The 24,933-nt window shown below is 54.2% G+C and overlaps 2 protein-coding genes across 6 annotated transcripts in view; one reads left to right on the top strand and one right to left on the bottom strand.

The window, feature by feature from the left end:
* Positions 1-19,977, top strand: part of APC2 (APC regulator of WNT signaling pathway 2) — a 25,891-nt gene extending 5,914 nt beyond the window's left edge. For 2 of the 4 annotated variants that reach the window (XM_066277347.1, XM_066277367.1), the window contains exons 2-15: positions 357-515; positions 690-780; positions 907-1,087; positions 2,414-2,522; positions 2,636-2,752; positions 3,571-3,648; positions 3,813-3,914; positions 4,412-4,802; positions 5,329-5,424; positions 6,657-6,796; positions 7,212-7,289; positions 7,483-7,599; positions 9,058-9,272; positions 12,304-19,977. In XM_066277347.1, coding sequence (XP_066133444.1) covers positions 357-515; positions 690-780; positions 907-1,087; positions 2,414-2,522; positions 2,636-2,752; positions 3,571-3,648; positions 3,813-3,914; positions 4,412-4,802; positions 5,329-5,424; positions 6,657-6,796; positions 7,212-7,289; positions 7,483-7,599; positions 9,058-9,272; positions 12,304-17,311 — 6,882 coding nt within the window. In that variant the 3' untranslated portion in view covers positions 17,312-19,977. Of the gene's footprint in view, positions 1-356; positions 516-689; positions 781-906; positions 1,088-2,413; positions 2,523-2,635; positions 2,753-3,570; positions 3,649-3,812; positions 3,915-4,411; positions 4,803-5,328; positions 5,425-6,656; positions 6,797-7,211; positions 7,290-7,482; positions 7,600-9,057; positions 9,273-12,303 lie in introns of those variants that run through there. The other 2 variants (XM_066277357.1, XM_066277371.1) reach the window with 2 other exon arrangements.
* C1H19orf25 (chromosome 1 C19orf25 homolog) lies at positions 19,938-24,933 on the bottom strand. 2 transcript variants are annotated; one of them, XM_066277384.1, is made up of 3 exons: positions 24,844-24,933; positions 24,512-24,700; positions 19,938-21,543 (listed from the first exon to the last, which is right to left on the bottom strand). In XM_066277384.1, the coding sequence occupies exons 2-3, from the start codon at positions 24,696-24,698 to the stop codon at positions 21,317-21,319; spliced, it is 414 nt and encodes a 137-aa protein (XP_066133481.1). In that variant the 5' UTR covers positions 24,699-24,700; positions 24,844-24,933; the 3' UTR covers positions 19,938-21,316. The 2 variants fall into 2 exon arrangements, with proteins under 2 accessions (XP_066133481.1, XP_066133492.1); XM_066277395.1 differs by having other exon boundaries at positions 24,569-24,700.

Raw genomic sequence — 24,933 nt, 5'->3', positions numbered from 1 at the left:
ATTTGACCATCAGGGTCTTGGCTGTGTGTCTTTCTGGCTGGTTGTTTATAAGCACAGGTGTCTTGGAGTCCAGGTGTGAGGATGAAAGTCTGTCTGTTGGTCAGTTGGGCATTGGTTGTTTGTGTATCTGAACACCCGTCTGATGGCTCTCCATCTCTCCCATTTTCCCGCCTTTGTCTGTCACTCCATCTGCCACGCAGTCTGTCCCTGGGATTCCCTGGGCCAGCACCGTCCTGCCTGCAGCAATCCACACCAGCTTCTCTTGCCTGGGACCCACTGCAGGGTTGGGTGGGAGTGCTAGGTCTTAGGTCCAGGGCTGCTCCATTCTTAGAGCCTCATGTGATCTGTGGCCACAGGCGCTGCAGGAGGTGAAGATGATGAGCTCTGTGGCTTCCTACGAGCAGTTGGTGCGGCAGGTGGAGGCCTTGAAGGCCGAGAACAGTCACCTGAGGCAGGAGCTACAGGACAACTCAAGCCACCTGTCCAAGCTGGAAACAGAGACATCTGGCATGAAGGTGGGTGGGGGAGTTGGGCAGAAGACATGGGCCTGGTTCACAGGGACAAACACCAGGGCACTGGACCACAGAGATGGGCAGACAAGGCCAAGGGCATCTCAAAAGGAGGTGGACCCGAGGCAGTCCAGGGCAGTGGCCATGCCAACCGGCACTCTCTCCTGCCCCCACCTCCAGGAGGTACTGAAGCACTTACAGAGCAAGCTGGAACAGGAAGCCCGAGTGCTAGTGTCCTCAGGGCAGACTGAGGTGCTGGAACAACTGAAAGGTGAGGGGCCAGGCTGCAGGTCCCCTCTGTACACTGGAGCAACCCCCATCCAGACCAAAAGGGAGCTGGGAGGAGGAGGGCCAGGGAGAGGTGTTGACCTCGCCCTCTCACTCCATGCCCTTCCAGCCCTACAGATGGACATCACCAGCCTATACAACCTCAAGTTCCAGCCTCCTGCCCTAGGCCCTGAGCCTGCTGCCCATACCCCTGAGGGAAGCCCGGTACATGGCTCTGGGACCCCCAAGGACAGCTTTGGGGAGCTGAGCCGGGCCACTATCCGGCTGCTGGAGGAACTGGACAGGGAACGGTGAGACCATGGAAAACTAACCACTGACCGCTGCCATATAGCCCCGCCCCCAGCCAGACTCCAACTCTGCTGTCTTTGCCCTTTGATTGGTCCACCAGCATGGGCACCACCCACTAAGCCAGTCCCATTCCCCTTTGGGGCCTCCTCTGCAGGCGACAGCTTCCTGTGACTCCACCCCCTTTCCTGGCACAGCAGACCTCTGTTGGAGGACAGAAAGGAGTGGGTGTTTCTGTTAGAGAGGAGGACTCCTAGGAGACGTCCCCCGGGGTCCCCGATACCCAGTCATCACCAGGGACAGGGATGTGTCCAGTGCCAGGGCTCAGATTTAGGCCTGGAGCCAAAGGAGCTAAAGGCAGCTTTTGTGGAGAGAGGGCTGCCTGCCCAAGAAACCTGGAGTGGGATGGGGTGGGGGGCAGAGGAGAGGGCGGCAGGGTCCAGGTGCTCTGCTTAGCTGGTTGAATAGTGTGGAGTCACAGAGATGTGGAGGTCTTTGCTACTGTGTGACCTCAAAGAAGTCCCCTAACCTCTTACAGCCTCAGACTTCTATTTTGTAAAATGGGTGGGAATAGCAGTGTCTCCCCACAGGGTGTTAAGAGGGAGACTGTTGCAATTGGAGCAATCTGAGCCTGAAGCCTCACTATCTGAGCCTGAAGCCTCTAGTCATAGCCTCTATGACTAGAGGGAGATTAGCAAGTTGTAGGAGAGGTGTTAGAGTCATAACAGCCCCCTTCAGAGTCCTTTTTTGAGGATCAGAATTTACAAAGGAACAATGTTTTCTTTTTCTCTTATTAACAGTGACAGAGAGAGTCAGGGAGAGGGACAGATAAGGACAGACGGAGAGACATGAGAAGCATCAATTCTTCCTTGTGGCACCTTAGTTGTTCATTGATTGCTTTCTCATATGTGCCTTGATGGGGGGGGGGTGCTGAGGGAGGCCTGCCGCAGAGCTAGTAACCTCTTGCTCAAGCCAGCAACCTTCGGCTTCAAGCCAGAGACCATGGGGTCATGTCTATGATCCCATGTTCAAGCCAGTGACCCCGTGCTCAAGCTGGTGAGCCCACTACTTAAGCCAGGCAACCTCAGTGTTTCAAACATGGGTCTTCCAAGTCCCAATCCGATGCTGTATTAACTGCACCACCACCTGGTCAGACTATGTTTTGTTATTAATTAACATTTTGTGCACACCCACCCACCCCTAGTGAGGGGAAGCACCAAGGCAAGATTTTGCCACACTGCCTGTTAAACTTGACATATACAAGCGATTACAAAAATCAAAATAAATTATACTGTGTGGGCCCGGGTCCACCTACCTGCCCCTCCACACAGGTGTTTCCTGTTGAATGAGATTGAGAAGGAGGAAAAGGAGAAGCTCTGGTACTATTTGCAGCTTCAGGGCCTGTCCAAGCGCCTGGATGAGCTCCCGCACGTGGAGACGGTGAGCATGAGGGGAGGGGGGTAGTGTGGGTCGCTCCTGCCCACCACCAAGGGTGTGGCAGGCAGGCTCCTGGCCAGGCCAGGCCCTCACCAAGGACTGCCCGCCTCTCCCAGCAGTTCTCTATGCAGATGGACCTGATTCGGCAGCAGCTGGAGTTCGAATCCCAGCACATCCGTTCGCTAATGGAGGAACGTTTTGGCACCTCTGACGAGATGGTGCAGCGAGCGCAGGTACGGCCATGATTGGCACCAAGGCAGGTGGGGCCATGCACAGTGGGCGAATTGCAGCGCAGAGAGTTGTGGGAAGAATCTGGATTAATGGCCGAAGTTGCATGCCTGTGGGATAATCAAATCGCAGAGATGCTGTGGTTGGGGCCTGGGTCAGAAGGTGGAGCCAGAGGATAGAGCTGTCTGTGGGTGCAGCCAGAGGGGCCTAAGGGAAGAGCCAGGCTCAGAGATGGAGAACACGGAGGCTCTGGCAATAGTGGGTGACTTGACTGTGGGCGTGGTCAAATCAAGGAGTGGTGGGTCTAGAAGGAAGGGTGGGGTCTAAATAGGAGTGGGAGCAGCCTGACCTGTGGTGGTGCAGCAGATAAAGCCTTGACCTGGAACTCTGAGGCCACGGGTTTGAAACCCCAGGCTTGCCTGGTCAGGGCACATATGGGATTTGATGTTTCCTGTTCCTCCATATTTCTCTCTCTCCTCTCCTCCCAATGAATAATCTTTATAAAGTCCTCTAAATAAAATAGGAGTGGGACCAAATAAGGGAGTAGGAGGGTCTATAGTGGGGCCAAGTAGGAGGTGAGGCTACAGGGATAGGGCAGGCAGTGGGTAGGACCAAATCATTGAATAGGTGGAGTCAGAGATAGGATGGGTGAATTAGCTATAGATGGGGCCAGGATAGGTTTAGGGTGGGTGGGCCATATCAAGGAGTAGGAAGAGTCAGAACTAAGGGTGGGGTTTGGACAGTGGGCGGGACCATATCAAGGAGCAGGTGGGGTTGAAGCTGGTCCAGATTCGCAGCCTCCTATGTGCCTTTCTCCCACTAGATCCGTGCTTCACGCCTGGAGCAGATTGACAAGGAGTTGCTGTCTGCTCAGGACAGGGTGCAGCAGACTGAGCCGCAGGTACTGGGAGTGGCAGTCAGGGCCCTCAGGGGAGGTGATGACCTCCACAGTGAGGGCTCCTCCCCAGTATAGAAATAGGTGGAGCCTCCACAAAATCATGGGCATGTGGCCAGCATCAGCAGCTTGAGTGCTCCCATAACCAAGGGCTGGTGTCCTCTCCGCAGACCCTGCTGGCAGTAAAGTCCATAGCAGCAGATGAGGACCCCGCCGAGACTAAGGTCCCCGTGCACCCTGAGGATGGTGCCCCTCAGCCAGGCAATAGCAAGGTGAGGGGGAGTCCAATTACGGTACACTGAGAGGCAGAATGGGTAGTGGGTGGCTGCCTCGATTAGGGTGAGTTGAGGCTAGTGGGGCCAGCATGTGGTCTGAGTCCTAGTGAGTTGCGTAGGGATACCTGTTCTATGTATTTGGGGGGCACTCTAGACTTAGATGTAGGGTCACCTCCAGGAATACCAAGTGAGGCCAGTGGAGTAGGCATTTGGTCCTCATGGGCTGGGGTATCTCCACAGTGATTGAGACCCCCCCCATTCATCTCCCCAGGTATGTGCATTGTGGGCCCTGGAGGATGCAAGGTGAGGGTGGTGGGGTGAGAAGGGCTGGGATCACAGGACTCCTACCGTGTTTAGGGTGATTCACCCGAAGTATGGGGGCTGACCCTAACTGGGGAGGGTGGGTGGGTTTGCTTGAGCCAGTGAACCAGGCCAGGTGACCAGGCAGGACTCTCTAGCCTGACTCCATCCCTTTGCCCCTCCCCACCCCACAGGTGGAAGTGGTCTTCTGGCTCTTGTCAATGTTGGCGACACGGGACCAGGAGGACACAGCACGCACGCTGCTTGCCATGTCCAGCTCCCCCGAGAGCTGTGTGGCCATGCGCCGCTCAGGCTGCCTGCCTCTGCTGCTGCAGATTCTGCATGGCACAGAGGCTGGGGCTGGGGGTCGCAATGGGACCTCAGGGGTGCCAGGAGCCAAGGATGCACGCATGCGTGCCAACGCAGCACTGCACAACATCATTTTCTCCCAGCCAGACCAGGGCTTGGCACGCAAGGAGATGCGTGTCCTGCATGTGCTGGAGCAGATCCGGGCCTACTGTGAGACCTGCTGGGACTGGCTGCAAACCCAGAACAGTGGGCCAGAGAGAGACGTGGTGAGCAGTGGTGAGTGCACAGCCTCCCCTGCCACCTTTTTGCAATGCAAACCCTGGGCTTCCCCGAGATATCATTAGCAGTAACAATAGCCACCACTTCTCTGTGCAATGTGCTGCCTGAGGCTTTATAGAGGCTTTGTCATGACAGACTGGCAAAAAGAAAGCCACAAGCAACCTATGCCCTGGTTGCAGGAGAACTCAAGAAACAGTTATTGAATGCAAGAATGGATTGTGGCTAACCAGAAACATGGGTGCAGACTTGGAGATTTCTAGTTTTGGTAGCTGATCACAAAGTTAAGCTATGACAAAAGCCCTGCCGAAAGGTCCTGAACACACAGCATGACTTCATCATCCATCTCAGCTCTGGGTGAGGCAGGCACCTTGTTATTCATTTTAGGGTGGGAAAAGGAGGCAAGTATGTAGTGGTTTGCAGAGCTTTAGGGTCTTTGAAGGGTGGAGAAGTCAGGGAGGGGCGACACCCAACAGGGGTAATTTTTTGGACTGGAAAGGCTCTAATCTCATCCCTTGGCCCACAGCCCCCATCCCAATCGAGCCTCAGATCTGCCAGGCTACCTGTGCAGTAATGAAGCTGTCCTTCGATGAGGAATACCGCCGTGCCATGAATGAGCTGGGTAAGTGCACTCCTGACCTTCTCCAAGACTCATTTGGGCTGTGGCAGGCTTTCAGCTTTAAAGGTCCTGGGGCTCAGACAACAGGGAAGTAGCTGGGAAACCAAGAGCAAAGGGGATCCTGTGTAACTTAATACACAGGATCAGAGCTACTAGGTGGTTAGGGAGGAGGCAACCTTGTGAAGTTTTAGGTTTGGGAGCATTACAACATCTCTTAAAGTAATAGAAACATGGGGAAAAATGTCATCAGTATGCTTAATTTTACTCCAGTTACTACCAAATGAGATACTGCTTCTCACCTAGTAGATGGTCACTTAAAGGTTTGCTCAGATCTCCTGTGGTCTGGCTGCACAGAAATGGGCATTCACAACCCTGACAAGGCAGCAGACACTTATGAGAATGTATATCTTTTTTTTTTTTTTTTTGAGAATGTGTATCTTTTAAGTCATTCCTTTCTCAGCTGGGGAATATACCCTCTGACTGGATTTATGTAGGAAAATGCAGGAAAACAAGGAAGGCAGCAACCAACCCAAATAAAACCCCAGATCTAGAAACCACAGAAGTTTCCAGCAACCCTAGTTCTGTTGTCTTTGTTCAGTGAAGGGGGAAGGACACCTTCTATTTGAGTTGTGAGTTCTTTTTCTTCTCATCCTGACCATTTCCCTACATATTTGCATACTCTATAAAGTAAAAACCTATTTTTCATAGTGAGTTAAGAACTGTGTGAGTGTGGTAGTCATCAGTAGCTCCTGAGTACTTGCTTTCCAGACCCTACTCCTGTGACCTGGCCCTGCCCTCTGAGGCTAGAAGTCTAATTGTCTTGGGGTGGTTCTTGTTTGGAGTGTTGAGGGTCCTCTTGACCTAGGAGCAGAGGGAGCCAGGAACCTAAGCAAATAGCAGGAAAAAGCATTCCAAGCAGAGGGAATAGCATATGCAAAGACCTGGCAGCAGAGAGGAAAAAGTGTGATTGGAGGCAGAGGGCTGAAAGGAGGCAGGTGTGGAGGTCAAAAGGTTATCTGGGGTATCATGCCAACCTGTCAGCAAGCTACCTGGAGGAGGTATCCTTGGGACTGAGCTTCAAAGGTGGACTTGAGGAGAGCAGATCTGGGGGCAGTATATAGACAGGACACTTAAGCAAGGGAATGACATGGGCAGAGGCTGGGAGGAAGGCAGCGGGTCATTCAGGATGGTCCCCCTCCACTCAGCCTCACTTGCCCCCTCCCGTGTCCCCATAGGTGGGCTGCAGGCTGTGGCAGAGCTACTTGAGGTGGATTATGTGATGCACAAGATGACCCAGGACCCACTCAATCTTGCTCTGCGCAGATATGCTGGCATGACCCTCACCAACCTCACCTTTGGGGATGTTGCCAACAAGGTGCCTGGGGTGGGCAGGTGGCATCAACATTACCCCCTACTTGCATCTGAGCCTCAAAACAGCCCTGAGAGGTGGGGACAGTTGTCCCCAATTTATAGGTGGGTAGACTTTGGTACTGGGAGGGCTGTGAGAGGAGGACTGTGCCTGGGCTCGGTTGGCCAGGCCACCATCTTGGTTGTTCTGCTGCAGAGAGTGGGGTGTCTGGGCTGGGGGACGCTGGGTGTCTGAGCCTGTCTCAGCCTCGATTTCCTCATCTAAGTAACACTGTGACTACTATCCCTTTGCTGTGATGGTAAGGAGGAGAAGCTGGAGCTTCAGTTCTAGTACATAGTAGGTGCTCAGAAAGAAAGCTTGAAGGTGGGTTATGGCTCCTGCCCCACCAGCCATGGCCTGACTATACTGTGGCACCCCACAGGCCACACTCTGTGCCCGGCGGGGAAGCATGGAGGCCATCGTGGCCCAGCTGGCTTCTGAGAGTGAGGATCTCCAACAGGTACCTGGGTAGTGGTATGGGACTAGGGGAGAGCCTTGCAGAGTATGTACTACCCAACAACCCTGCTGACAGAGTCCCCTCCCTCATGGGTGAGATGGGCATCCACTTCAGTCTCTCTGTAGCTCTCCCACATACGGGATTAAGGGCTGGGGCGGGGCTGGGTCCACCTTGCCCACCCTGCACCCTGTTCCAGGTGGTGTCCAGTATCTTGCGCAACTTGTCCTGGCGGGCTGACATCAACAGCAAGAAGGTACTGAGAGAGGTCGGCAGCATGACCGCCCTGATGCAGTGTGTCCTACGAGCCTCCAAGGTGGGTACTGGATGGACCTGGCTGATGGGGGCATCGGCATGCATCCAAGACCCAGGGGAGAGGGCACTGCATGGCCGTTTAATTCCAGCTGCAAGGCAGAGAGACACTGGCAACAGGTGATGAGTTCTCCATCTTGGGGGAAATCAAACCAAACAATCCACTGCTTAGCTTAGAGCAAGTGGTCCTCAGACAGGCCTGGGACTTCCAACCCTGCAATCAGAGATTCAGAGATCCTATAAGGGACAGTGGTTTTTTGTTTTGTTTTTTTTTAGAGAGAGAAAGAGAGGAAGGGAGGAAAGAGAGAAAAACATGTGTTGTTCTACTTAGTTGTCCCATTGATTGCCTCTCATATAAGCCCTGACTGGGGCTTGAACCAGTGACCTCGGACTGAGGTGGCATCCTTGAGGTTGAGTCCCGACCGAGGCTCTAACTGGTGACCTCAGTGTCAAGCTGGCACCCTTGGGATCAAGCCAGTGACCTCAGGATTGAGCTGGTGACACCAGGCTAGAGCCAGTGACCCTGGGACCTAGCTGGTAACCCTGGGATCAAACCTGAAAACCTCAGTTTTCCAAGAGCATGCTCTATCCACTGTGCACTGGCCAGGACTCAGGGCCAATTTGATTACTTTTTCATTTTATTTATATATTTATTTATTTATTTATTGTATTTTTCTGAAGTGAGAAGCAGGGAGGCAGAGAGACAGAATCCCACATGCGCCCAACTGGGATCCATACGGCATGCCCACTAGGGGGTGATGCTCTGCCCATCTGGGGTGTTGCTCTGTTGTAACCGGAGCCATTCAGTGCCTGAGGTGGGGGCCATGGAGCCATATTCAACACCTGGGCCAACTTTGCTCCAATGGAGTGTTGGCTGCAGGAGGGGAAGAGAGAAAGGAGAGAGGAAAGGGTGGAGAAACAGATGGTCACTTCTCCTGTGTGCCCTGACCAGGAATCGAACCCAGGACATTCACATGCCGGGCCAACACTCTATCACTGAGCCAACCGGCCAGGACCAAAATTTATTACTTTTCACTTTTATTTGAAAATGTATTTGGGTGGCCTGACCAGGTGATGGCGCAGTGGATAGAGCATCAGACTGGGATGTGGAAGACCCAGGTTCGAGACCCCGAGGTCACTAGCTTGGGCCCAAGGTCGCTGGCTCAAGCAAGGGGTCGCATGGTCTGCTATAGCCCTCTGGTCAAGGCACATAATGAGAAATCAATCAATGAACAACAAAGGAGCCACAACGAAGAATTGATGTTTCTCATCTCTCCCCCTTCCTGTTTGTCTGTCCCTCTCTCTGACTCTCTCTGTCTCTGCCACAAAAAAAAAAAAAGAAAATGTATTTGGGTGCCTTTCCTTCTAGCCTTTTGTCTGTATCATGATAGAGAGGGCTCGGTGGGGCCAGTGCCTGGGGCTTCCCTCCCCTGATCTTCCTACATCCCACTCCTGTGCTTAGGAGTCCACCTTGAAGAGCGTGCTCAGTGCCCTGTGGAACCTCTCAGCACACAGCACGGAGAACAAGGCAGCTATCTGCCAAGTGGATGGTGCCCTGGGCTTCCTGGTGAGCACATTGACCTACAAGTGTCAGAGCAACTCACTGGCCATCATCGAGAGCGGTGGGGGCATCCTGCGCAATGTTTCCAGCCTCATTGCCACCCGCGAGGACTACAGGTGGGTCCATCCCACCCCACAGTTATGTGGGCTGATGGTACCACTGGGGGAAGGTGGACCACCAGGTATGGTCTGGGGCTGTGAGTGGCAGATCCCATTCTGCAGTGAACTGTCTGAGGCAGGCTTGGTTTGTCCTCCTGTAAATGGATATATTCCTGATTTGTCCCAGGAACTAATTTTTTTAGTATAAGTATTCCCAAATATTATGAGACAGTTTGCTAAATATTTCATTTATTAAAATAAAGTGTTTAATATATAATACTAATAATTTACAAATGATACTTAATATTTTTAAAAACAAACTTTGTCTATAGTATGTCTATCCCAAATATCACATGAAATACTGTGCTAAAATAAAATACACTACATTTTATTTTTAAAATATCATTGATTTATTATTATTATTTAATATATATATATATATATATATATATATATATATGTAAGGTCTACCGGAAAGTTCTGTCCCTTTCTATAACGTTTCAACACGTAAGCACATGTTTATTTGGCGCATGTGTGCCTCTCTATTTTTATCACTTAATGTATACATACTGACATAGCAAATTAACTAAAACAAAGTTGATTCACGTTAGTCTTATGTGTGAAGCAATAGAGTACCCATGGTTACTGATAAAGTTCATTTACGCCACTGTAATTTTTACGAATTTCAACAAGAAAGAAATGCTACAGAAGCATGTCTGTCACACGCACCATATTCCCCGGACTTAGCACCCTCCGACTATCACTTGTTTTTGTCCTTACAAAATTTTTTGAAGGGCAAAAAATTCAAAAATGAAGAAGATATCAAACAAGCACTGGTTCAATTTTTCGCATCAAAAGATAAAACATTTTTCAAAAATGGAATATACAAATTGCCCTCACGCTGGCAAGAAATCATTAATAATAATGGCAATTATATTATTTAATAAAGTTTATTGACGGTAAGAAAAATTTGTATTTTGTTTTATTCCAAAAACAGACAGAACTTTCCGGTAGACCTTATATATACATATATATTTTCAGTGAGATACAGACAGGGAGATGAGAAGCATCAACCCCTAGTTTCAGCACTTTAGTTATTCATTGATTGCTTCTCATATGTGCCTGGACCCTGGGAGGGGGGGCTCCAGCCAAACCAGTTGCCCCGTGCTCAAGCCAGCAACTTTTGGGCTTAAGCATACAACCTTGGGCTTCAAGCCAGTGACCTCTGGGCTCAAGGCAGTGACCATGGGGTCGTGTCTATGATCCCACACTCAAGCTGGATGAGCTGGCGCTCAAGCCAGCGACCTTGGGGTTTTGAACCTGGGTCCTCAGCATCCTCAGAGACCCAGATCGACATTTTATCCACTGCACCACCACTTGATCAGGCTAAATATATTATTATTATTATTATTATTATTATTATGTATTTTAGTGAAAGGAGGGGAGGCAGAGAGACAGACCCCTGCATATGCCCCAACCAGGATCTACCAGTATCTATTCCACAAGCCCAGAAGGGGGTAATGCTCTGCCCATCTGGGGCCCTTGATCCATTGAAACCAGAGCCATTTCTTACTGCCTGAAGCAGAAGCCATGGAGCCATCCTCAGTGCCTGAGGCCAACTTGCTCAAGCCAATCAAGCCATGGCTGCAGGAGGACAAGAGGGGGGGGGGAAGAAGAGGGGTGGAGAAGTACATGGTTGTTTCTCCTGTGTGCCCTGCCCAGAAATTGAATCTGGGACATACACACACTGGGCTGACACTCTACCACTGCGCCAACCAGCCAGTGCCAATATATTCTTTCCTTTTTTTTTTTTTTTTTTTGTGACAGAGAGAGGGACAGATAGGGACAGACAGACAGGAAGGGAGATCAGAAGCATCAATTCTTCGTTGTGGCTCCTTAGTCTCCTTAGTTCAGGGATCCCCAAACTTTTTACATAGGGGGCCAGTTCATTGTCCCTCAGACTGTTGGAGGGCTGCCACATACAGTGCTCCTCTCACTGACTACCATCGAAAGAGGTGCCCCTTCTGGAAGTGCGGCAGAGGGCCACATGCGGCCCGCAGGCCGTAGTTTGGGGACGCCTGCCTTAGTTGTTCATTGATTGTTTTCTCATATGCCTTGATGGGGGAGGGGGCCTGCAACAGAGTGAGTGATCCCTTGCTCAAGCCAGCGACATTGGGCTCAAGCCAGTGACCTTTGGGCTCAAGCCAGTGACCATGGGGTCATGTCTATGATCCCATGCTCAAGCCAGCAACCCCACGCTCAAGCTGATGAGCCTGTGCTCAAGATGGTGAGCCTGCGCTCAAGCTGGCAACCTCAGGGTTTAGAACCTGGGTCCTCCGTGTCCCAGTTCAATGTTCTATCCACTGCGCCACTGCCTGGTCAGGCCAATATATTATTTCTTAAAAAAAATTTTTTTGGCCCTGGCCGATTGTTTGAATGGACAAGAGTATCTCCCCCTTCCCCTCCCATAGCCAGTGGCTGGATTAGTTCAAGCATAGGCCCTGGGCACTGAGGATAGCTTGGATGGTCCAAGTGTCAGCCTCAGGCGCTATAAATAGCTGAGTTGATTGGAGAATTGGACCCAGACAGGAGTGCCAGGTGGATCCCAGGTCGGGGCACATGCAGGAGTCTGTCTCACTATCTCCCCTCCTCGCTTAAAAAAAAAAGTTTTTTAAATTTCTTCTAAGTAGCCTGAACTGTGGTGGTGCAGTAGATAAAGCATCAACCTGGAATGATGAGGTTGTGGGTTTGAAACCCTGGGCTTACCTGGTCAAGGCATATATGGAAGTTGATGCTTTATGCTCCTCCCCCTTCTCTCTCTCCTCTCTAAAAATGAATAAAGTCTTAAAAATTTTTTTCTTAAGTAAAAAAAGTATTTTGCACAAGTATATCCCATTCGATATTTGGAATAGCCTTATAATACATATTTGTTCCCTTCCTGAGATTTGAACTTAGTTGGGCACCTTATATTTTTATTTGCTAAATCTGGCCACCCTGCTCTTGGTAAGACTAGGGATGGCCCTGCCTGACATGCCCCTATGTGCTGCAGGCAGGTGTTGCGGGACCACAACTGCTTGCAGACACTGCTGCAGCACCTGACGTCACACAGCCTGACCATTGTGAGCAATGCCTGTGGCACACTCTGGAACCTGTCTGCCCGCAGCCAACGTGACCAGGAGCTGCTCTGGGACCTCGGTGCTGTGGCCATGCTGCGCAACCTGGTGCACTCCAAACACAAGATGATTGCTATGGGCAGTGCTGCTGCCCTGCGCAACCTGCTGGCCCACCGGCCAGCCAAGTACCAGGCAGCAGCCACTGCTGTCTCCCCCAGTGCCTGTGCACCCAGCCTGTATGTGCGCAAGCAGCGGGCCCTGGAGGCCGAGCTGGACGCACGGCACCTAACCCAGGCACTCAATCACCTGGAGAAGCAGGGCCTGCCTGAGGCTGAGGCTACCTCCAAGAAGCCAATGCCACCCCTGCGGCACTTGGATGGGCTGGCCCAGGACTATGCCTCAGACTCAGGCTGCTTCGACGATGATGATGTGCCCTCCCTGGCTGCTGTTGCTGCCACTGCCGAGCCTGCCAGTCCCACTGTGCTGTCCCTCTTTCTGGGAAGCTCCTTCCTGCAAGGACAGGCTCTGGCCCGCACCTTGCCTGCCCACCGTGGTGGGTCAGAGGTGGAGAAGGAGGCTGGTGGAGAGGCAGCCTTGGCAGCCAGGGCCAAGGCCAAGCTGGCACTGGCAGTGGCACGGATCGACCGGCTAGTGGAGGACATCTCAGCCCTGCATACATCATCTGACGACAGCTTCAGCCTCAGCTCTGGGGACCCTGGGCAGGAGGCACCACGGGAAGGCCGGGCCCAGTCCTGCTCTCCTTGCCGGGGGCCCGAGGGCGGGCAGCGGGAGGCTGGCAGCCGAGCTCACCCACTACTGCGGCTCAAGGCTGCCCATGCCAGCCTCTCCAATGACAGCCTTAACAGTGGCAGCACCAGCGATGGGCATTGTCTCCGTGACCAGAAGCGGCCCTGCCCACTGGCATCACTGGCTGAGCACCGAGAGGGGTCCCCATGTAGTCAGGCACGGCCCAGCCAGCTTGACCTCAACCTGCTGGGTGGTCAGGTTAAGCCAGTAGGCCAGGAGGCTGCAGCTCCTGATGCCTGTGTGCGCACCATCAAGCTGTCGCCCACCTACCAGCGTGTGCCACTGCTTGAGGACACAGCTACAGCCAGCATGGGGCTCCTGGTCCCTGGAACCCGGAAGCAGGCCTGGCTGCCTGCAGAAGGCCTAAGCAAGGTGCCCAAGAAGCTGCTGGCAGAGGCAGCACCACTTTGCCTGTCTCGCTGTAGCTCTCTTTCTTCGCTGTCCTCAGCTGGCCGCCCGGGCCCCAGTGAGGTGGGGGACCTAGATGACAGTGACTCATCCCTGGAGGGGCTGGAGGAGACTGGCCCCAGTGAGGTGGAGCTGGATGGGGCCTGGCATGGGCCAGGGGCTGCCTCCCTCCCCATGGCCATCCCTGCACCCCCTCAGGTCCGGAGCCTGGGGTTGGAAGACACCACACCATCTAGCTCCTCAGAGAACTGTGTGCAGGAGACACCATTGGTGCTGAGCCGCTGTAGCTCAGTAAGCTCTCTGGGAAGCTTTGAGAGCCCATCCATTGCCAGCTCCATCCCTAGTGACCCCTGCAGCGGACTGGGCAGTGGCACAGTCAGCCCCAGCGAGCTGCCTGACAGCCCCGGGCAGACCATGCCACCAAGCCGCAGCAAGACACCACCACTGGCCCCACTGCCTCCAGGTGAGCGTGAGACCACTCAGTTTAGCCTACAGTGGGAAAGCTATGTAAAGCGCTTCCTGGACATTGCGGACTGCCGGGAGCGCTGCTGGCTACCCTCAGAGCTAGATGCTGGCAGTGTGCGCTTCACTGTGGAGAAGCCAGACGAAAACTTCTCGTGTGCCTCCAGCCTCAGTGCACTGGCCCTTCATGAACACTATGTGCAGAAGGATGTTGAGCTGCGGCTGCTGCCTGCTGCCTGTCCTGAACTTGGCAGGGGCAGTGGCCCCAGCCAGCACTTTGCTGGGCAGCGCCGGCGAGATGAGGCCAGTGGTCACCTTGAGGGGCCACCTGCCAATAACCAGGAGCTGGAGCTGCTGCGGGATTGCCTGGGTACAGCTGTGCCCACCCGGCTCTGCAAAGTGGCCTCCGCCCTGGTGCCTGGCCGCTGTGCATTGCCCATGCCTGTCTACATGCTGGTGCCCACCCCGGCCCCGGAGGACAACTCATGTGTTGACTTGGCCGAAGGCATGCCGGTAAACTGTAGTGTAGCCTCACTCAGCGATGAGACACTGCGGGGACCTCCCAGAGACTTGCCCAATGGGCATGGGGATGGGCAGAAGCCAGCAGGCCAAGAGGCTCCTGCCAGGCAGGCCACTGGGCACCAACACAGGGCTGGGGGTATGGGCCGTAGCGTGGAGCCAGCCCGGGGGGTGGAAAGGAGCCGGACAGGGCTGGAGCTGCCCCTTGGAAGGCCCTCAAGAGCCTGTATGGACAGAGACAGCCCACAAGTGGGACGAACACATGAGGAGGGGGCACTGCAGTCCCTGTGTCTCACAACACCCACTGACGAGGCTGTGTACTGCTTCTACAGCAATGGCTCAGATGAGGAGCCGTCTACAGAGGCGGTGGTGACACCCTCCCGGTGCACATCTGCTATTCCTCGGGCAGTGAAGAGGGAGCGCCTGGCTGGCAGGAAGAAGGTACAGGCTATGCCTAAGGCCACCATGCCTGCCAGGGCCCAGCCCAGCTTTATTGCCGATGAGACGCCACCATGCTACTCCCTAAGCTCTTCTACCAGCTCCCTCAGTGAGCCGGAGCCTGAGCTCAAGCCTGGCAGGCTCCAAGCCCATGAGCCAGGGGTGACCAAAAACCTGGGCCCTGGAGGCAGAAATGATGACTATCCAAGCCCTCCAGCCAAGGTAGAGCTGCTGTGGCGCCGCCGTGGCTCAGCCAAGCCCAGGCGCTGGCCGCAGGTGTCAGACTCCAGGTGTCACAAGCCCCAAGATTCTCAGCTGGATGAGCTGCCAGCAGAAGGCCCCCAGGAGCACAGAGAGGAGGCAGCAGGGTCGGACCACACCTCAGACCTGGATAGCGTCGAGTGGCGCGCCATCCAGGAGGGTGCCAACTCCATCGTCACCTGGCTGCACCAGGCAGCAGTGGCAGCCACCCATGAGGCCTCATCTGAGTCTGACTCTATTCTGTCCTTTGTGTCAGGGCTGTCAGTGGGCTCCACCCTGCAGCCCTCCCCATACAGGAAAGGGCAGAAGCCACAAGCAGAGGGGCAGGCAAGCAGTGCCACTGGGCCAGAGAAACGGAATGTGGCCCTGGCCCCGCGCAGTCGCAGCTCTGGCTTGCCCTACAGCCCAGAGAAGTTGCGTGGTACTCAGAAGACTGCATCTGGGGTGCCAGCCATGCTCCGAGGACGGACAGTGATCTACATGCCCAACCTGGCCACCCGATCCCAGCCCAAAGGCACCCCTGGGCCCCACACCACACCAAGGAAGATGGGACCCCTGAGCCCTCTGCAGCCAGCAGTTCCCACCAAAGCTCTGGGCCCTGGGCATCAGCGGTCTCGAAGCCTGCACAGGCCTGGCAAGATCTCAGAGCTTGCAGCCTTGAGCCCCCCGCAGAGGAGTGCCACACCACCGGCCCGCCTCACCAAGACCCCCTCATCTAGCTCTTCCCAGACCTCCCCAGCCTCCCAGCCCCTGACCAGGAAGTTGCTCCCAGATACTCATGCTTCGAGGCCCATACCCAGCCCCAGTGCCTCACTGGTGCCGAAGACACCCACAAGAGCCCTGCTAGCCAAGCAGCACAAGACACAGAAGTCACCTGTGCGGATCCCCTTCATGCAGAAACCTGCTAGGCGGGGACCACCACCCCTGGCCAGGGCAGTTCCAGAGCCAGGCCCCAGGGGTCGGATGGGGCCTAAGGGTTGTCCAGGTACCCGAGGGGGCCACTTGGGCCTAGTGCATGTGGCTTCGGCACAATCCAGTGGCAGCAAGTCCTCCAACCGTTCAGGTTTCCGGAGGCAGCTGACCTTCATAAAGGAATCGCCGGGCCTCCTGCACCGACGCCGTTTGGAACTGTCCCCTGCTGAAGCCACTGCCTCTGCCTCTGCCTCTGCCTCTGCCTCTGCCTCTGCCTCTGCTTCTGCCTCTGCCTCTGCCTCTGCCTACCAGGGCAGCTCAGCCTGCCGCAACCAGCCCGCGCTGCCTACTGTCTTCCTCTGCTCCTCCCGCTGCAAGGAGCTGCGGGCACCCTCCTCACAGGCCCTGGTTCCCCAGCAGCACACTGCAGCTCGGCCAGGCCCTGGTGAGCAACCACCCAAGCGCACTAACTCAGAGAGCCCTTCCCGTTTGCCCATCCGCAAGCAGGTCACCCAGCCAGAGGCAGTCAAACGCTATGCCTCTCTGCCCCATATCAGCATGGCCCGAAGGCCAGAGGGTGCTGCTTCTGGTCCCACAGCCGATGCTGCCCGCCGTAGCAGCGATGGGGAGGCTCGGCCCCTGCCCAGGGTGGCCTCTCTAGGCACCACATGGCGTCGCATCCGGGACGAGGATGTGCCACATATCCTGCGGAGCACACTGCCCGCTACTGCCCTGCCGCTCATGGGCACCTCACCTGAGAAGTGCCCAGGCAGTCCCCTACAGCGCAAGACCAGTGATGCTGTGGTCCAGACGGAGGATTTTGCTGCCAACAAGACCAACTCCAGCACATCGCCAAGCCTGGAGAGTAGGGGGCCCCCACTGGCCCTGGCTGGTGGAACCACAACCCTCTTCAGCAGTGACATTGATAAGCCTGGCCCTACCAAGGTGGCCACCTCAGTCCCCTTTGTCCATGAGGGCCTGGGGGTGGCTGTGGCGGGCTTTGCTGCAAGCCGGCATGGTTCCCCCAGCCGCTCAGCCCGAGTTCCCCCCTTCAACTATGTGCCCAGCCCCATGGTGGTGGCCACCACTGACTCAGCTGTAGAGAAAGCCCCTGCTCCCGCTGACCTCCTAGAATAGTTGCCTGAACCAGTCTTCTGAAACATCCTTTCTGGCCAAGAGCCATCTGGTTGCCCTGAGGGTGGTCCTGGGAACTGCCTGCCCACCAGCGCCCCTGTCCTGAGAGCCCCACCCCAGCCCATGTCAGCCTCACATCTCACATTTGCTTCTGTGCTATGGGGGCTCAAAAAGGAAATGGGCCATAGGCTGGACCTTGAGTCTTGGCTTGGCCAACTGCAGAGACCACCCTCCTTACCCCCAACCCCATTGGGCCTAAACCTCCACAGGACTCACATTTCTGGGGAGCCAAGGGAGGTTACAGCATCTACCAAGGTGGGGGATGGGACTGCAGAGGGTGGTGCTAACCAGCACCTACCAGCTGGGCACATAGTATCCAACAGAAGACAAAGCCTGTAATTATGGGGGGGGGGGGGCAGCTGAGTCATTTGTTAACGATGACTGGTTTATTTGTCTTCTTGGCAGTTGGGAGGGGTGTGGCTGAGCCTGACAGTGAGGCAGCCTCGCCCTTTAGGTGCTAAGCCAGGGGCTGATGGATAGAGGGGGTGTTCTCAGAACAGCCTGGAAGGAACAAAGAGAGAAGGGCAAAGGAAGACAGGGCTAGGAGATGCGGGGGCCACCCCATTTTCCCACTCCTGGCTGGCCTGAGCGCTAGTTTCAAGCAGAGGGAGGAAAGGGAGGCCAGGGAGGTAGGTGGTGTCAGGACCAGCCATAGTGGGCAGGTGCGACAGGAAGGAGAATGAGAGTCAGTTAAATCCAGTTCACCTTGGCGACACACAAAGCCCTGGATCTATAGGACAGAACTGTGGGGACTGGGTTGAAGCTGGTACCTGGTCTAGAAGAAGGTGCCAGGCCTGAAGCCCTAACACTGTGGCCATGCCAGCTGGATGTGGGGAGGCCAGGGCTGCCAGGCTGCTAGAGTGTCAGTAGCAGAGAAGGCAGAGATAGAGGGGCATATGGAGCCTAGTGGGTCTCCCCCAGCCTCTGCCAGTGTGTGCGGGGGCCAGGGGCGGAGGCCAGCTGCGGTAGCTTCCTGCAGACAGAGCCAATGACCTCTTTCCCAGGGAAGCCTGGCTCTGGGAAGGAGCTGCTCTCAGGCTTTTCACTCTGCTGTCACAACCACAGTGCAGAGAGCCACCCTGGAGGGGCCGAACAGCAGATGCCACTTGGGGAGACTGGCAACACAATGATAATTAGACTTTAGGTCACTTCTCTGGGTGGTGGGAAAGCTTGGTTGAGAGTTCAGTGGAAATGTACAAGGAGCCCCTGTCCCTGTCTGTCCCCTGTCCAGGAAAGGAGCTGACTCAGGAGCAGAAGTGGTTTCTCTGCTGGAACATTCTCAGTGGGGCTCTTGGGAGCCACATTGACCTTAATCCCCATAGACACTGTGCTGCTGCTAACACATCTGTGTCATGTATCATGAGCCCTGTCCTAAAGGACAGTTGCCAGAAATCTGCCCCAGATAGCCACAGGCAGGATGCAGGAATGGCTAGGTGTACCAAGTGTTCCTCGTATGACCAAACTTCCTGGATGAGCTGGCACACTGTGGACCATGGCAATAGGGGCTGGGCAACGCACTGCACATGCCCACAACTGACCACTCAAGACATACTTGGGGTGGGTGGCCCAAATGCATCTCAGAAACCACCAGTTCTTGTCCCCATCCTTAACCTGAAGGGGTGGGACTGGGTGATCTCAACTCCTTTTTAAGTGCAGTGGCTGTCAGATGTCTGCTCTCACACTTGCCATGGGCTAGCTGCTCCCCCAAATGGCCTGGTGGGAGGGGAAACCATGCAAACCCACACACCCAGCTTGCCGAGCTGTAGGGGATCTGAAGTGGTAGGGCCTGAGGGTGAGAGGACCCATGCACTGTGAGACCTTGGGTGGTGCTCAATGTTCTGTGTCTCAGTTTCCCCACATGGGCCATGAGGAGGACTCCCAGAGCTACCTCTAGAGCCAGAGTGGCTACTCTAGGTGAGAGGCCCAGAACCTCCCTTGCTGCCCCCTCCACCTGCCCTACCCTGTGTCCTCAGAAGGGGGCAACTCCCACATTGGCCAGCATGCTGGGACCTCATACCCTGTCCATGTCCAGCAGCCATGTTTGTCTTCTCCGTTGCCATGATGGGGACATAGCCACACCTCATAACCATGCAGGGCAGGAAGTTGGGGGCCCTGGGCCCTGAGAAGAGTAGCAGTCACTGAACAATTGATTCTAGGCCTGAGCTGGAGGACTAAAGTCTTAGGACCCAAAGGACATCTCCTGTGAAGCCTTGATCCCTGCAGGGCTGCTCAGCCACCTGGCCATGCTGAGGAGACCGTTTGCCTCCAGAGCACCCTCAGCCTGTGACCTTGGGAAACTACCACCAGCTGGGTGCTGAACTGGGGCAATGAGCCTGCAGGTGCAGCATTACCTCAACCCCTCTGTCCCTGTCTGTCACCTAGCTGGTGGCCATAGCACCCCAGCTCAAGCCTAGTTATTTTGGTCCATCCATCTCTGTGCCCTTCAAGTCTACGCCCTGAGTCCCTGCAGTGTTATAGAACACATGTAAATACATACAGCCACATTTTCCCCTCCCACCCCTATCAACCTAAAGCCATTGTCTGGTGGAAGAAGGCACAGAACCAGGCATCTTATGTGCACCTTTAATAAATGACGCTGTTGACTCTTGCTTTACGTGACTTTCCATATGGGTGAGAACAGGGTAAGTATGGAGTACTCTGTGGGTTTTCCCTCCAGATGCTTTCCCTGGGTCTATGTGTTAGAGGCAGATTGGGCTGCAGGATTTGTGTAGGGGGAGCACTGAGGACAGGTGGATGTGCAGGAGAAGGGAATCAAGAGTGTTTCACCCTGATCCTGGGGGAGGGACTTCAGAAACCCTGACTGACTCAGGTGGCCCCAGCTGAAGGCCAGGGATGTACAGTGAGGGGCAACTTCAAGACATTAGCAGATAGGCCATGGGGCCCTAAATAGTACAGCCTTGGTGTCCACTGCTCTAACTGGAGCCACGCTGGCATTTTCTGAATCCCTTTGCCCCCACAGGTTTCAAGGGTCTCAGGCTTAAACAGGCACTACTTCTTCAGAGGAAAGAGAAACACCTCTTGGGATGCTGGGTCACCCATTTCAAGGACTTGCCCGGGGGTCCAGGTTCCCTAAGCTCCTAGGGAAACCTGAAAAGGAGCAGTTCACAGAGGCATCATCCAGATGGCTGGTGGCAGTGGGCATTTCATCTGAGGGACACCCATGATGGGCCTGGCCTGCCAGGATGGAGGTGGCTGGATAAGGGCTCCAGGCAAGTAACTGACCAGTCTGTCCTGTGTCCTATTTTGGGAGCCTAGGCCAGCACCCCTTCTCTGATGGAGCCCACAGCCAAGAGGTTGGTCCTGCACCCTGATGGTGAACCAGATGAGTAAGTGCTACCTTGCAGGAAAGCCCATGCCTTAAAGCAGGGTGCTTGGGGACACTGGAGGCCCATCTTGAATCGGCCCTGCTGGGCAATCACTTCTTACATGGCCATAGCCGCCAGGAGTGAAGGAGGGAAAAGAACATCCATCCTCTTCTGGAACCTCTGGGGGCCCCAGAGGGTACACAGAGACAGGCTCAGTCTAATGGGTGAATAGTGGAGCAGGGTCACCAAAGGGAGGGAGGATGGATTTTGAGGACCCACACCAAGTCCAGGCTAATGGCAATCAAGCCCGAGAAGAGAAGACTGGGGGTAAGTGGCATCCACAAAGCTTGTCCTGACCCTCACTAAGGGGCCAGTGCCTGGCTGAGGCAAGTATATCCCTTCACTCTGTATTGTCCCTGCTGCAACCACACACTGAGCAGGCTCTGTCCCCTGGGGTCTCCAGGTACTAGGGTGGGGCTTAACTATGAAACAGAGAACCCAGAATCTGCTTCTGGGACCCAGCACCCATGTCTGCAGTATGCCAGGCCAGGACCAAAAGTTCCAGGAGGTTGTGGGGTACATTGTCTGGGATCTGCATGCTCAGGCAAGCTTGAGTACCAGGTCAACCTGAGAAGGCAGCTGAGGCCCCTGACAGTGCCACCTGCTTCACCTGAACAATATTCTGCTCCAGCTCCTGGCCGGCCTGCCAAAGGTCCTCACACCTCTGTCTTAGCTCATTGCCTGCTTGCCTCAGCCGCTGGTTGGTGGCCACGTAAGCCTGGCTCTGCTGGTAGAGCTGCTCCCGCTGGGCCTCAGGATTTTCAGCCCTCCCGGAGGGGCCTGGGGAATCTGGGGACAGAAAACAGACTGCTGGTCAGGAAGGGTGCAGAGAGAAGGCTCAATTTACCTACGCCCTCCACCAGAAAAGCATGTAACCAGAGGAGATACGTCACAGAAGGGGCCCTGCCAGGGAGGTGGGCACCGCCCATATAAAAGGCACTAACCCCACAATGGAACCACCAAGCAGGTTGACCTTCATTCCTGTTCTCAAAGGCTAAGATACAACTTCCCACTCCCCAAAAAACTATCCCATGGTTGTGTAATCTCGCAAAATCCAACAGGAGGTGTGGACACATCTCCATGTGACCCCACTTCCTAACATTGTGCTCAGCCAAAGGAGGTAGGGTGGGGCAGAGTGGGAGAAGCAAGGCAGAAAAAGTACAGCTTCAGGTTCACCCAGAGACATGGCCAGGTCCTCTCTGCTCTGTCCAGTCCCATGTGAATGGGACAATATGGCCTGCCCTGCATGGCAGCTGTCTGCTGTCATACCGCTGCAGGCCAAACATCTGGTACAGGCTCTGGAAACTTTATTAAACACCATTTTTCCACCTGCTTTAGTAATAAGGTGGATAATGCCAGGCAGCACACTTGAAGACTAAGTGCAGTCCTAGATAAGAACATGGCCCAACAGGGAAAGAACTTCTCCCTTGTGTGGCTCTAGCTCTACCTGTGCCTCCATTTTCCCACTCCCCCCAAATGCTGACAGACCTGCCCGTGATTTTTTTTCTTCTTTTTGAACTGTCGATCTTGTTGTGTGCCCATCACCCAAAGTCAATCATTTTCCTTCACCGTATAGTTGTCGCTCTTTACTCCCCTTTCCCCTCCCCCCTCCCCTGGGTACTCCTGATTGTTTTGTTTTTTTTGTTTTGTTTTGTTGTTTTTTTTTTTACAGAGACAGAGAGGGAGTCAGAGAGAGGGATAGACAGGGACAGACAGACAGGAACGGAGAGATGAGAAGCATCAATCATTAGTTTTTCTTTGCGCATTGCAACACCTCAATTGTTCATTGATTGTGTTCTCATATGTGCCTTGACCGTGGGCCTTCAGCAGACCGAGTAACCCCTTGCTCGAGCCAGCGACCTTGGGCTCAAGCTGGTGAGCTTTTGCTCAAACCAGATGAGGACTCGCTCAGGCTGGAGACCTTGGGGTCTCGAACCTGGGTCTTCCGCATCCCAGTCCGACGCTCTATCCACTGCGCCACTGCCCGGTCAGGCGCACTCCTGATTGTTAAGGTGGGTCTCAAGAAGCCTTGGATGACCCAAGCTGAGGATAAATATGGCTTATGTTCCTAGGACTGTTCATCCAACAGAACATTCCTGAAGATGTTAAAGTCCTCCATCTGAGCTGTCCAAAACAACAGCAGCCACAAGTGCCTCTTGAACTTTGAAATGTGGCCACAAGGAGCAAAAAACTGATTTTTTACTATTGCTTTCTCTTTTTCTTTTCAGCAGCAAGCGAGAAACAGATAGACAGAGAGACAGAGACAGACAGACAGGAAGGGAGAAGGATGAAAAGCACCAACTCTTAGTTGCAGCACTTTAGTTGTTCATTCATTGCTTCTCATATGTGCCTAGAATGGGAGGCTCCAGCCAAGCCAGCAATGCTTTGCTGAAGCCAGTGACCTTGGGCTTTGAGCCAATGACCTTTGGGCTCAAGCCAGTAACCATGGGATTATGTCGATGACCCTATGCTCAAGCCAATGACCCCACACTCTATCTGGGAGCCTGCACTCAAGCCAGTGACCTCAGGGTTTGAACCTGGGACCTCAGTGTCCTAGGTCAATGCTCTATCCACTGCACCACCACTGTCAGGCACTATTACTTAATTTTTAAAAAATGTTTCCCAGCCCTGTCCAGTTGGCTCAGTGGTAGAGCGTTGGCCCAGTGTGTGGATATCCCGGGTTTGATTCCCGGCCAGGGCACCCAGGAAAAGCTCCCATTTGCTTCTCCATCCTTCTTCCTCTCCTTCCTCTCTGTGTCTCTTTTCCCATCCAGGTGCTGAGGATGGCTCCACAGACTCCGCCTCAGGCTCTAAAAGGGCTTCGGTTGCAAGCGAGGAGCGCTCCAGGCAGAGCATCGCCCCCTAGTGGGCTTGCCAGTGGATTCTGGTCAGCCACATGCAGGAGTTTGTCTCTCTTTCTCCCCACTTCTCACTTCAGAAAAATAGAGAAAAAAAAAGTTTCCCATAGCGTTTTTCACTTCATATTACCCATTAGACTCATGTTTACTATCTTGGTTCCAGTGGCCGAGGGAGGGTACTGTCATCTCTTTTGTTCACCTCTTTACCCCAGTGCTTAGAACAGAACTTGACACATAACAGGTTTTTAATGGTTTGTTGAATGACTAAGCAAACTTCATCAACCAAAACATAAAATTCACCCAACAACTGTAGGTCAAATCCATTAGTCACTAACTTATTACTATCTTCTTCATGAGAGACTGACCAACTTTTTAAACAAAAGGCCAGACAATGCATAGTTTTGGTTTTGCAGAGTCAGTCAGTCTGTCCCGATTACTCAGCTCTCATTATGTCCTGAAAGCACTCAGGTCCACATATCCACGAACAGGCATGGCTGTGCAGCAATACAACTTTACGAACACATAAAACTGAATTTCATACCATTTCCACCTGTCAAGAAATAGTCTCTACTTCCTCCCAATAACTAAAAAAACACATAAACTCCATTCTTAGCTTTCTGACCTTAAAAGAACAGGCGGTGGGCAAGATTTGGCTGCGGACCCTGTTGAAGCGAGTTAGCTGCTGTTTCAGCGGAGAAACTGAGGCAGAGGTGGAGCCTCTGGACCTAGGGCCAGAGGCTGGTCCTAGATGCTCCTCTGAAGAAGCGCCCCACTTTAGGTGAAGAAATGGGGTTCAAAGAAGGTAAGGTTCGTGTTAGTCTCTGTTCTAAATTCCATGGTTTCAACCGTCCTGATCCTATTAACTAGAGGTGGGGTGTCCTTTACCCCCTTCCGCGCACCTCGCTGCAGGTGTCTCGGAGTGGCCTCTCCCCGGGCCCGTTCTGGGCTCCTCCTACCTTCCCGGGCCAGAGAGGTGAAGACTGGATCCTCGGCGGGGGCTCCGCGTACGTCCTCCAGGATTTGCTCCATCGTGGGGGGCGCCGGACGAGTGGGCAGCACCATGCGCTTCTTTCCCTTGGAGCCCATCCCTGGAGGCGAGAGAACGGAGCGTCACGCGGGAGTCCCCCTCTCGACCATTACCGAAGCTGTTCCAATCACTCAGCAAACTCCCACATACCCGCTCTGCCCCGCCCCTATTGGCTTGCCCCGCCCCTTCGACGACCAGCTCCACCTTTGCCTCAGTTTCTCCGCTGAAACAGCAAACTCGCTTCAACTGGGTGCACGTCGCGAACTACTGGAGCCTCAGAGGGGCTACTTCCGC

This window comes from Saccopteryx bilineata, chromosome 1, assembly GCF_036850765.1.
Source record: "Saccopteryx bilineata isolate mSacBil1 chromosome 1, mSacBil1_pri_phased_curated, whole genome shotgun sequence".
Taxonomy (NCBI): Eukaryota; Metazoa; Chordata; class Mammalia; order Chiroptera; family Emballonuridae; genus Saccopteryx; species Saccopteryx bilineata.
The sequence above is the reverse complement of the archived record's forward strand: the minus strand, read 5'-3'. Positions and strand labels throughout refer to the sequence as shown.